We start from the raw sequence: 12797 nt of genomic DNA, 5'->3' as shown, positions 1-12797 counted from the left end.
AGCCTAACGCACGCGGCAGTCCAAGCCGCCATATTTGAATTTATATATTAATAGAATCTTGCCGATATTTTGGGTGAAGTCAATTTATATGGATAGCTTGGTGACAGTTTAGCTATACGAATAATAATTTATTATGGATGTGCGTATATTCAGCTTGGAATTGCAATTAAAGTTCCGCACCGCACGCGTATTTACAAATTGCAACCGAGCTCCGCCGTGGGGTAAGGTGGGCAGCATATTTACGTCTGGACAACGAGTTGCGTTGGAGAGGCCGGAAATAGTGGCGATTTCAGGACCGCAAGAATGGACCGTCATTGGAATGATTCTTTTTTAAACCGTGCACTGTTTTCGGCCGGAATTTAATAGTTACTACAAAATATTTTGTAATTACGTTTCCACCAAGAATGAATGCCATCAGGGCTAAATTTTCAGTATTATTGCATTTTGTCAAGAAGCATATAGTGCTGTGATATTGCAGTTTTAGCGCGTTTGTTACAAAATATGAAGCGAATAAGCGTCAGTGTAATTCATCATCAACAGTGCCAGAAGTTAACTTGAGGGAAAGCTATGCTAATTGCTCTTGTCCATCCACTAACATTTATTAAATTTTTTGCTTTGTGTATTCCAAAAGGAGAGGGAACTATTTCATTTGTGCCTTCATGTCAGAATTGAAGGTGGATCATTAAATTTTCAACGCAGTTTACAAACAAGCATTTGGTCTTTCTCGTTTATAAGCAGTGGCTAAGAAAAGGTTGATCAATCCTGAAGTTCAGTCATCGTACCTCAACTTGGCAGCAAGATTCCCCAAGGACAGAGGATATATTGTATACATGTCCTGTAAATCAAAACAAACAAGATTTGGTCTTTCTCGTATATAAGCAGTGGCTAAGAAAAGGTTGATCAATCCTGAAGTTAAGTCATCATACCTGAACTTGGCAGCAAGATCCCCCAAGGACAGAGGATATATTGTATACCTGTCCTGTTAATCAAAACATTTTTGTGCCTGCAAAGGCTTAAGTTATCTGTGGTGTGTTCGGAGTTAGGCCATATGGCCGTTTTTGTTGTATGTTTATGTGGAGATTGAATATAACTGTGACCCTGTGCTTGTTTGTATACTTACTATGGACAAACAGGGAACAGCACATTCACATAACATACTCACCTAGCACCTAACTCATAGCTGTACCCTGCAGGATCTGTACTTGTTCATGTCTCGAGCATTAACAAAGCACTAAAGTAGCTTAGTAATCATTTCCCACATTTTCTGAGCATCTAACATGACATACAGCAGTGCAGAGCAGCTTCAGAGAAGAAACACTTTAAATGCACAGACTCACACCAGCCACCCAATGAGCCAGTTCCTCAGTTGACTGTTTCCCTGGACACAGCTTGGCAATGTGAGCTAACTTTTGGCAAGTTGAAGGTTAGCAGGTAAGATTGAGCTAGGGTGAGTACCTACCTATAACTGGGTGCTACTGCCATGCAGGTCTTGGGTAGGCTGCAAATATGTGTGATGATTGAGGTTAGGTCAGCTGTCAGGTTAGTCAGGTTCAGGTATGCTCATTGCTCAGGTCACATTTTTATGGACATTTGGCAAATTAAAAAACTAACAATCTGATCTAAGCTAACCCGACTAAACATACACAACTACTGAGTACTGAATATAGGAACTGAGCACCTAACTACTTGTGCCTACATCTCATACCATGTCAAAGTAGAGTTCCTTGGTGGAAGATTACCCTCAGTACTTTTTATCCCAGCCCTGTGAAGAAAACTAATACTTCTAAGCTCTGAGTCACTGCTGGCCATCCACAGGAAGAAACACCGAGACTGAGAGCTTTGCCATTGTATATTGGACCAATAATGACTATCACGAATGACTATGAACACATAATATGATCACATCATTGCATGGATTGTCACATTGACAATTTTACTACAATCCTTTTTTCAAGAAATACAGTGATGATGATTAACATCATAATCAACATAAAGTGGATTTAGTGATCCAAGCTTTCTCCTCCAGTAGCAATGGAATGATCGCATGTTTCATTTGCCAGACACTGAGTACCTGATGCACATTTCTGCATAGCATCTAAGCATAGTAAAACTGCCCAAGTCCATTCATTCTAGATTTTAACTTGATAGTTAGCACTAATTTATTTTGCTGTTGTAAGTTATAATTCAATATTCATACCAATACATCAATATGCGCTCATCAGTCAACATTTTCTGGCATGATCCTGCTCAGCGTGCTCTTCAGTATTGCTCCAAGGTCTGCAATATTATAGCTTGTTTTTGGACAATAAGCTCTTTTAATTTTACTTTTTCTTGCTGATATATGAGCCCGATCAACTTGCGTTTATCAACCAAAATTTCTTGACTCGTTCAACTTGATATTGATATTGCTCAGTAGTCAGGACCTCTGTCAGCCTCCTGGATACTTCAGATTGTTTTCAGTCAACATGCTTCTTAAATATGATATAAGTCAATCTTAAGGGATTCAAAACATCCAACAAAACGACGTACAAGAGCAAGAAAACCACCAGATAAACTAAAAAATGGCCTTGGAACAGAGCCAAGTGGTGCTCCATTTGTTTGTTTACAATGATTGTAGTGCTGATGTATTTTTAGGACTCTGAATGTCGGCTTATAAAAAATGAAATGTTTTTACAAAAGTTGTAAGGCAAGTAATATTTATCTGAAAGAACTAAAATATTCAAAAGCCAAACACTATGAAATACATGAATCGGAACGAAAAAGTAACCCGAAAATCCAGCCTAATCACCGGCTCCTAAAACTGCAACACAATCAGCACTTTTCCCCGCAACTCGTTGTCCAGACGTAAATATGCAGGTGGGCAGGGGTTTTCGCACTACGGCTGCGGTTGAACTACCGTCTGTGGTAGAAACTTCAGGGCGATGGCGCGTTTCATACGAAATGTGGCGCAATGTTTGTTTACTTCTGAACTTGTACTGTTATTGCTGTGAATTATTGAAGTGAGAGTGTTTCAATAACAATTTGTGGATTATTTGAGTTTCTTTATATAAACATAGAATAGGATTATGAAACATTGTGTGGAAACTGCAAATACTGATATGATCAATTACTTAGTTTGGGAATTGATACACATTTTGTAGAGATTTGTCTGACAAATGGTGTAACAAACTTCAAGCATATCATGATCTGAAGCTGTTGCAACAAATCAAAATTGCTTTGTTGGAAAGACTGGAGCATGGTTCAAGATGATGTGTAAAAATTCAAGATTTGTGGGAAAGCTTGTGGCTGTAGAACGGAAACAGTTCTATATGATGGCTCAATCCAACATGGAAATGGACGACAAAAGTAGTGTCAACATTCAGCATGTGAGAATAACTTCAGAAATTCATAATTCTTGTAATATTGCATTCTTCTTATGTACAGTTATAGGTTTTGTTAGGGTATTTGAAATTCATTGTGTCAGTTGAGATATAGATGGATTGCGGACAAATTTTAGAATCATTGCATGGAAGCTAGGTATAAGGTACTTGTTCGGTAGAAAGGTATTGATGAATGCCATGAGAAGGTTTTTTGTGATTTAATATATGGTCGACTCGTTGTACCTACAAAAATGCAAGCTTACTAGCAACTAGTTTCTGAATCAAATCGAAAGTATTTGCCATGAATGTAAATATGTACCTGCAAAGTATGTCAATAAATTTGTGTGATGTTGACCAGAGAGCTTTATCATCTGGGCATTTATGTCGCTTCTTGCATTAGGTGTTAAGCATAGTAATTACGGATGAACTTTGTGCCAATATCTTCAATGCACAATGTATGTAGCATGTCTACAACCCTCACTGATCCTAGCTATAGGCATTTGGCACCAGCAAGACCAAGGGCATGAACTTCACAGTTGCTCAACCTTTTGTCATGTACCACCAGTCACTTTTTTACTTAAAGGAAATAGTTCACATTTTAACATGGGTTTTGAACTGGAATAGCAGTTCCGTAGCTTGGGCTGAGACGAGCATAAATCAGGAGCTTTTACAGCCCAACGATCACCCTAGGCAAAGATATTCTATTTCTCGTCCCGAAAAATGTGTCTTGCGTTGAGGATGTGTGCCTTGCATATATTCGCATCCAGTATGAAACGAGCATGGGTCCCGAAAATTCTTCAGAAACTAGAGAAATTATCTACGAGAACTCTAGAGAAATTCGCTCCAGTGAGGCGCTATGGGCGCTCCAGTAACAAAAGCACGAGCAGATCGCCCAAATGCCGGTGGCCGCGATAATTTCTCTAGTTTCTGAAGAATTTTCGGGACCCATGCTCTTTTCATACTGGATCGTGGTGCCTTACAGAAACTGAAAAGTTCTTCCTATATCAAAAATATAGAAAATAATCTTTTGCTGTAAAAAGGTTTTATTTTCTTTGCTGATCATTTTGAACATAAAAAATCACAAATCCATTGCAAAAAAATAATTTCGTGAAAGTGAACTATTTCCTTTAAGGTGCACATAGCAGTGCACACAACAATGTGCAGAGGGCCTACACAAAAACAACATGATTAGTGTGCACTATGCACAGGATTGTACCCTGATTATTTGAATATTTTGATAACTCAACAGTCAACAGTCAGGAGTAATTATTGAATATCACATTTATTATGCACCACTTGTCAAACAAGAGCATGATGACACACATTTTGACAAGCAATCATGGTAGTATTTCAATAAGTTGGACAGTCATCTCCCTGGGCGTCATTTTTCCAGGAAGGTACCTCTGCACTCTGCAGGTGTTGTGGTAGGCTAGGTTGAACTGGGTCAAGTTAGGCGAAGTAAGGTGGTTAGGACCCGGTCGGACCGTAAGGTCTGGTCAGGTTGATTTTAATCTTTCATTCTAATTTGACATAACCTATTACCTATGTTTTTGCTCCAGCCTGAATTTCATTAGGTAATGAGTTAATTTTGCTTTGTTTTTATCTGTCTTGTTTTGTGTTTTTGTCCCTTATATTTTGCCCCATAGGCTAGGGTGGAGCTTTTCCAGGGAAGGTGGTGGAGCATGATTGGAGGCGCTCAACCAGACGGCATAGGAGGGCACGGTTTCTGAACGCGCACTGATGCCTGATTCAAGCCACGCTGACTTCATGCGTGGCGGCGCGCTACTTAAAAGTCCCTAAAAGAACGGGAATTGATGCCGATAGAACCTTCAATCATTCTGGGCTAACGCTTATGACTTGGAAAAAGTCGCGATCCCAATTCAATCGAAAACCTGTGGGCTCTTGGTCAGCAGGAGGTGTATGAAGAGCCACCCGCCATAAGCACTGCTCAACCGCAGGCACAGGTTTAGACGGCGTTGGTCCGCATCAAAGCCAGTGTGCTGGAGAATCCATTGGCTGAAATGCTCCAGAACATTTGCCACTGTGTGGGTTCCTCATTTCCTCTCTGACTGTCCTTTGAAACCACTCCAAATATATGCAGAAACCAACGAGGTGAGTAAACTGTGTTTTTATGAAAGGTGGCTACCAGCTCGGTTAAAAGAAAAAATACCAGATTGTTTTGCTTTTACAGCGGGAAGAAAGGTGTCTGGATAATTTCGTTACACCCGCTGTGATGTTCAAATGGTTGCTAAATTCAAAATCAGCTCCAAAAACTAGCCTAGAAACACACTGGCGGATCCTGGGGGGGGTCCACGGGGTCATGACCCCCCCCAAAAGGTCTGAGAGGGTCATTTGACCCCCCCCAAAAGCCGAAGACCTAAATGCGCTATAGACGCCGTCTTGCATGCTCAAAATCACCTGTCAAACACTTCTGAGCTAATACCTTTGTTTTTCTGGATCGTGTTGCGTGAAAAGGCGTATTGAAGACCAGAATCTTACTCGTTTTTGTCTCAACCGTGCGAGCACCAGGGGATGATCCAGGAAAACTCCAAGGGGATGGTCATGAATTTAATTCGTGGTGCCCCTACCTATACGCAAAATTAAAAACTCAACGGATTTCGGTCACTTAATTTTGGTGATGTCCTATTTTCATTTTTTATTTTGTTTGTTTTATTTTTAGTGCCCCTGGGCCCTGGCAGGTCAAAATCACGTCTGAGGCGAAAGAAATTCACGGGAATCCCAAAAATCACGTCAGGACATTCAGGGCCCTCTGACCAGCCTGACAGCTAGGGCCCTTCTTACTTCCTGGGGCCTCCAGTGAATAACCGCTAGTGTCTGTGTCTGACCGCTAGGGCCCCTCTGACTCCTCAGTAGGTAGGAGGCCCTCTGTAGAGGAGGTCCTCTGTAGAAAGGAGGCCCTCAGTAGAGAGGAGGCCCCCTGTAGAGAGGAGACCCCTTTAAAGAGGAGGCCCTCTGTAGAGAGGAGACCTGCTGTAGAGAGAAGGCTCTATGTAGAGAGGAGGCCCTGTGTAGAGAGGAGGCCCTCTGTGGAAAGGAGACCGCCTGAATGCAGAAGGCCCTCTGAAGAGTGGAGACCCGCTGTAGAGAAGAGGCCCTCTGAAGAAAGGAGGCCCTCTGTAGAGAAGAGGCCCTCTGAAGAGAGGAGGCCCTTTGCAGAGATGAGGTCCTCTGGCTCTTTGAAGAGAGGAGGCCCTCTGTAAAGGAGGCCCTCTTAAAGGGAGAGACCCTCAGTAGAGAGGAAGCCCTCTGTAGAGAGGAGGCCCTGTAGCTTCTGTAGTTAAGAGGCCCTGTGAAAAGAGGAGGCCCGCAGTAGAGATCGGTGGTCCTCTGTAGAGAGGAGGCCCCCTCTGTGTTTTGACAAATGTTTTTGCAAATTTTTCGCGGCGCTTCGCGCCGCCGATTTATGTACATACGTACAGGTCAATACGAAATCTTGACTGTAATTACATAAACCAACCGTGTCAAATTGAATCAGAATTCATATGTGTGCTGTAAAGGAACTCCGGCTTGTACTGCAATGCTAAAAGGGTGGTAAAATTTGTGTTTTGGAGCTGTGTTTCGACACATTCTTTTGCAAATTTTCTCGGCGCTTCGCGCCGCCGATTTATACACCAATCAATAAGAGAGAAATAACAGTGACTGTAATAACACCAACCGTGTCAAATTGAATCGGAATTCATATGTGTACTGTGAAGGAACTCCGGCTTGTACTAGCATGCTAAAAAGGTTGTAATATTTGTGTTTTAGAGCTGTGTTTTGACAACTTTTTTTTTTGCAAATTTTTGCGGCGCTTCGCGCCGCCGATTCATACACAGGTCAATAAGAGAGATCGTGACTGTATGCTACTATTTACTAATGCATTAGGCTAAAAGTGAGGTAACTATATCTACTTCTGGGTTTTTAAGTCGGTCGACCCGCCTCCCCCCCCCCCCCCCCCAGTAAAAAATCCGTGGCGACGCTCCTATATAGGTGGGTTTCACTAACTAAAACTACTGAGCCGAGTGACTTACGATAAAACTTCATCTTATAAACGACGAAGATCAAATGTCATTTTTTGATCTCGACATACTCGCTCCCTACCCCCCCCCCCCCCGGTCGTCAGAATTCATTCACCAGACCTGGTATGTCGGCCGACTGGTGACCCCCCCCAAAACGACCCCCTAGATCCGCCCTTGTAGAAACATGTAAAACTCGAAAAAGTGAACCGAGGTCATCAAAGGTCATTGAGCTGACCTGACCTTCAGGTGACCTTGACACCCACCCTAATGCATGGGACCAGCATCATTTCACATGTTTCAACGCTTGAAACCACGTGAAAACTGCAACCGCGCGGCTAATGCGAGCCGACATACGCCGAATCGCGATTCGGGCCAAACATGGTCTCGAGAAATAGGTCACAGGTCAAAGGTCATTTGGGTCAGGGTCATGAAATTTTCAGGGTAGGTGTAAAATTGATAAAATCGGGGGTATTGAAAGTTTCGTCGCGATCGGACGGTTTTTACGCGAGTTACTCACGAAAAACCGATAAAGCGCACCCAAAAAGGCAGAAATATGCACATGCGATATCCTATACTGCGAAAAAAGGTGCATCATTTTTTAACGTCGCCGACAAATTGTAATTACCCTAAGCTCAGGCCAGATGTATGGTAGAGAATCCCCCAAGTGAAATACACTACGGCGGAAATAAAATACCCTACGGCGGAGCTCGGTTGCAATTTGTAAATACGCGCACCGCACAGATTCGAACTCGGGACCTTTGGAATACTGCGCGGGCACGCTAACCACTACACTACCGCGACCGCGCGGCGGCCGGCGGCAGGAAGGCTGCGGAGACATGGGGGGACATTTTACGCTTTTGTGAAAAAAGCAAAAGATTTAGCGAAAAACACGTTATAGATAACTTGCAGAAAATTGTCTGCTCTTTCAGATAAGATACTTAGGTTTGATATATCTTGTGCAGACTTCATTCTACAGTGCTTCGAAAATCGCTCATTTACATGGGGATTGAACGGGGCTTCGAGACTTGACTCCAAATGACGTCACGAGCTGACGTCACGAAAAGGTAGAATCGCCGGACGACCCTACCTGGTATATAGGGCCTTGGACAGGGCGCTACTTCGGGTGTAAACGGAATTGATGCGGAAGCATTATTTGTGTTCAGAATGCTAAGCAAACTACTGCGCGCCGTGCACAAGGCCCCTCAAGTTAGGGAGTATGTTGTTCAATGTCAGCGTTATTTCGACAAAGTAGAACAGAGCCAGTTACGTCGCAGCACCATCGTTTTGTGTTATTTTCAAGTGTTTCAAGAACTAAGGGAAAATTCATCTGACGCTTTTTTACCTCATTCCATTGTTTTTATTAGTAATAAATAATATTCAACAGCAATAAAATTAATTGCAAATTACTATGGCGAATCAAAAGCTAAAACTACAAAAGTAAGATGCAGTAATGAAGTACTTGTTACTGCTCCAAAAGCGAGTGTACAATGGCAAAACATTTGTGCGTGTGATAATAAGTCCATAATAAGTCCGTATATAATCTACATTTCAATTTAGTCAGAGCTGCAAGTTACTTTTAAGATAAATGAGCGACTCAAATTCATATTCAAAAACTGATTCATGTCAAGCTGAATGTGCTGGGGTTATCAAAAGGGTGCATGCAGAGCTCCGTGCGAAATGCCAAGGTGAGGTCAGTTGTCCAATTCTGGAATGATTGTCATACAAATCAATAGTTTAATGCATGGTTCAAGTAAATCATTTCCAAGCTTCCTGTCTCTCTCCCACTGAATTCTGATTCTGCTGCTCCCTTCTCCTTCAGCTTTCTCTACCATTTCAATTTCTGCCATTTTCTATCCCCTTTTTTACTTCTATTTTTCTTCCCAAGTCCAGGCATCTCAACATCCTTTTTCCTATTCCAATGCCTTCAGATTCAAGGTATCACTACAAATGTACAGTGTCTAGGTACTCAAAGTCAAGCTTTCCAATTCCATTATCTTTCACAGATGGCAGCACCGCGGAGGAGGTGTGGCGTGCTCACGTATCGCCCTCGAACGATGCGGTCCTCTCCGAGTACGCGACGTCCATGCACCGGCTGGCCAGAGACGTGTGGGACAGGCGGCACGGCGGCGCGCCGGAGCTCTCGCGCATCTCGTGGCTGCACGAGGCGCTCCTCAGCTACCACTCGGAGACGGAGTTGGCGAGGGCGCGGGCCTACGACGACCGACTGGCCGCCCGGCACAGGCTGACGCCGCACCAGTGGCCCAGGTCGGTGGACGGTCGGTGATTATAATGCCGGTGTCACTTGCGGTGGAGCTGGTCATAGGCATGCAGTATTTCAATTCAACATTTTGCTGCATGTGTATTGTGTAATGCATAGACGTGCTGTCGTTTTATGTTTAACTTCTCTTTTGACGAGTTAATTGGGAAACTCGTCAATAATACCTTGAAGTTGACTGCGTGAGGTAATCACGTCGATTCTCATTTTGGGCCGGCCTGGACTCATGCTCGTGCACAACTCCAGAGAACATATTTGTCTGCCCATCCCACTCACTATCAACATCCCCTGACTGCATCCCGACCTCCCCCCATCTCTCCCACAGCGCCTCTGAGCTCACTTCATCGGCCGCATTCGACACGCTGGATGTGGGCAGCTGTTACGGACCGTTCTGCGGCCTGCCACGACTCCGGGTGACCGCCCTCGACCTGTGTCCCGCGGCGCCGACCGTACTGCGCGGAGACCTGCTCTCTGTGCCACTCACCGACCGGACGGAGGTGGATCGCGCCTCGGGCCGACTCCTCAGTCTGGCCACCGGCGCGTGGCACGCCGTCATCTTCTGTCTGCTGCTCGAGTACCTGCCGACACCTCGGCTGCGCTACGAGTGCTGTCGGCGCGCGGCACAGCTGCTCCGTACCGAGGGGGCGCTGCTGGTGGCCAGTCCGGACTCTGCTCACCGCACCGCCAACGGGCCCCTCTACCGAGCGTGGAGACTGGCACTGGCCACTCTGGGCCTCGTCAGGGTCAGGTGAGTGGCGGGAGACGGGCAGTGACGCCTGATGGGAGGGGTCGGGGAGCTGGGAGAAAACGATGTAGATTGGATGCTTGTGAAACATAAGCTTGACGGCAAACCATATGGTTCGGATAATAGCTGATTTTCGATTGTCATATCTTTATATGCTTGCAAACCAACAAATGCCAACTTCTTACTCTTCATCTCTCTTCATTGATGCATTTGTAACACATGTGGGAAATATTTTAAATGAACAACGTAGGTATGCTGTAACTTATTACATGGTGCTACTATTTAACGCCGATCTTCCCCTTTCTCTCCGCAGGTACGAGAAGACTGAACACCTACACTGCATGGTGTTCCGTAAATCGGCGCACCCAGAGCAGGTGGTGCAGGAGGCGCGCGCTCAGATCGCGCAGGACGCAGCTCGGGGACGGCTGGTGTGGAGCCGGCACAGGTCAGCCAAACGACGCGACTCTGCGCCGGGGGGAGACGAGGGTGCCGATGCCGGCGGTGCTGCCTGTGTGGAGGACGAGGGGAGGACGGGAGACTCCTGTGTAGAAGCGAAGCCCCGGGGTTGTATAGATATTGATTTAGACCGGTCCCAGCGATCAGACCGGGACTCCGCGGACCATTACTGTGAAACAACGGGGCTGGGTGTTGCTGGAAGTGAGGCGTCCCATGAGGTACCTGAGAGCCTAAGAGAAGTCCCTGAGTGCCCCAGTGAGGTCCCCGAGAGCCCCAGTGAGGTCCCTGAGGGCCCCAGCGCGTCCCATGAAGCGGCACCCGACTGTCCAGAGCCCTACCAGCTGATGGTCATCCATCAGGACCTGAAGCCGACTGTGCTGAAGACGGAGCCGGAGAGGACGGTGACCAGTGATGTGACGGGCGTAGTGGAAGCGCTGAGCGAACTCCCGCTGTTGTGAGAATTGATTTTTAGGACGTTTGTACGTCGGTCCAAAGTTGCTCAATGGTGAAGTGGTGCAGAGCTGTTTGTGGGGTTTCCTTGATTCGACCACTATTTTGTGGCCTTTGCCATGGCATGAGAATGGAAATTTTATTATTCAAGACATAAAACTTAGGCTGCTTTTTCAGCAAAGATGCGTCGTCGCTTATGTAGTCACCGAAGTCCCAGGTTCAGGTAGCTGACAGGTGCTGCCATCTGTGGCGCTTTTCACGGATGGTCTGCCTTCACTACCTGTGGACTGTGTGATGTGAAGTACACAATTCATTCCCAGTGTTGCCTGATGAAAGCTGTAGTCCTTCGACGCAGTGATTTTAAGTGATATATAACCATAAACATTTGAATTTGAAGTTTGATTAGCCCACCAAATAAGCGTGTGTTTGAAAGTAATTAATGATGCATCGAAAGGCTGTAGATTGGCTGCATGTCTTCAGAGCCTCGTCTTTTCATTTCCTCGGTAGGCGACATCACTGCTATTTACCGACCAATCGTCCACAAAACCGCTTGCTTACAACATTGCTTGAAATGCTCAAATATATTTTGTAACTGTATTATCATCATGGCTTTATCAAAATCACACCAAGCTAAAAATATTATGTCGCCGCTTTTCCCGTGCCAAAACTCTATCCGCTCTATCGCCCTAACCACCATGTCCTCTCGGTGTCAATCCAGTCAATTGCCCACGCAATTACCCTAACTGGAGCCATTTGGCAGTAACTGCTCCGAACTCCACCCGTAAGCCCAATTATCAACATTATCCATCAGCATTATCACCTCCGCTAACGGTCTAAATCATATGCTTCCAGTCGACGCTTAGCTATGGATGGCTTTATTCCATTAGTTGCCGCTATTGTTAGCACGGTGTGGTTCTTACGCCAAACAGGCCTGTGTATGCAAGCTCATTATTGTACATTGCGTGTTATGTGTTTTTATGTCAACCCTTTACAAACATATACCGCATTTTTTATTCTCGCCCATTGAGCTTTGTTATCTGTATTGCAAGTTTCCATTTCTGCACTTCGAAACCGACCACAAAAGTAAGCCAGTGGCCTATTTGGGCAGCGCTAGTGCCCGGTCTATTCTGGAGCCTTTGTCTGAATGGGCCAGGGGCGACTGCCTTCAGGCGATAGAGCGGTCATATATCAGGTGTTAAGAGGGTACGGTGCCGCCTCCCATAGCCACAAAACGACCCCGAACCCATTGGCAGAGTCGCTGAGATCTCTGGGGCGCCCAGGAACAGAGTTTTTAGGGTGATTGCTCTCAGACTGAGAACAGTCGTTTCGATTTTTTAGAAGGTGGTGGTGGAAATGAAACGCAGTCAAACGGTTAGAGGTCATTGGCTGCTTACATTGTACGGGCACGTAAGTGCTGTCTAATAGTGGGCTGATGGACGGAATTGCAAATTTCTTAATTCTTTCCACATTTTATCCAAAGTGTGAGCTGTGGA

At 45.2% G+C, this 12797-nt stretch overlaps 1 protein-coding gene across 1 annotated transcript; it reads left to right on the top strand.

Moving 5' to 3' along the window:
• The first annotated feature begins 8624 nt into the window (after nt 1-8624).
• On the top strand, nt 8625-11907 carry LOC122371925 (S-adenosylmethionine sensor upstream of mTORC1-like). Its single transcript, XM_043348715.1, has 4 exons — nt 8625-9063; nt 9382-9643; nt 9979-10401; nt 10712-11907. The coding sequence occupies exons 1-4, from the start codon at nt 8964-8966 to the stop codon at nt 11310-11312; spliced, it is 1386 nt and encodes a 461-aa protein (XP_043204650.1). The 5' UTR covers nt 8625-8963; the 3' UTR covers nt 11313-11907.
• Nucleotides 11908-12797: the final 890 nt, after the last annotated feature.

Source organism: Amphibalanus amphitrite, unplaced genomic scaffold (assembly GCF_019059575.1).
Source record: "Amphibalanus amphitrite isolate SeventyFive unplaced genomic scaffold, NRLGWU_Aamphi_draft 001293F_arrow, whole genome shotgun sequence".
Lineage (NCBI taxonomy): Eukaryota > Metazoa > Arthropoda > Thecostraca > Balanomorpha > Balanidae > Amphibalanus > Amphibalanus amphitrite.
Note: the sequence above shows the minus strand (reverse complement) of the source record. Positions and strands in the feature narration are given on the sequence as shown.

What these genes read in the sequence shown, in the direction of transcription:
- LOC122371925 (XM_043348715.1), top strand. Translation starts at nt 8,964, where the DNA reads ATGAGCGACTCAAATTCATATTCAAAAACTGATTCATGTCAAGCTGAA. An exon ending in GCTCCGTGCGAAATGCCAAG is followed by an intron (nt 9,064 to 9,381) that starts GTGAGGTCAGTT and finishes TATCTTTCACAG; the next exon opens with ATGGCAGCACCGCGGAGGAG. An exon ending in CTGGGCCTCGTCAGGGTCAG is followed by an intron (nt 10,402 to 10,711) that starts GTGAGTGGCGGG and finishes TTCTCTCCGCAG; the next exon opens with GTACGAGAAGACTGAACACC.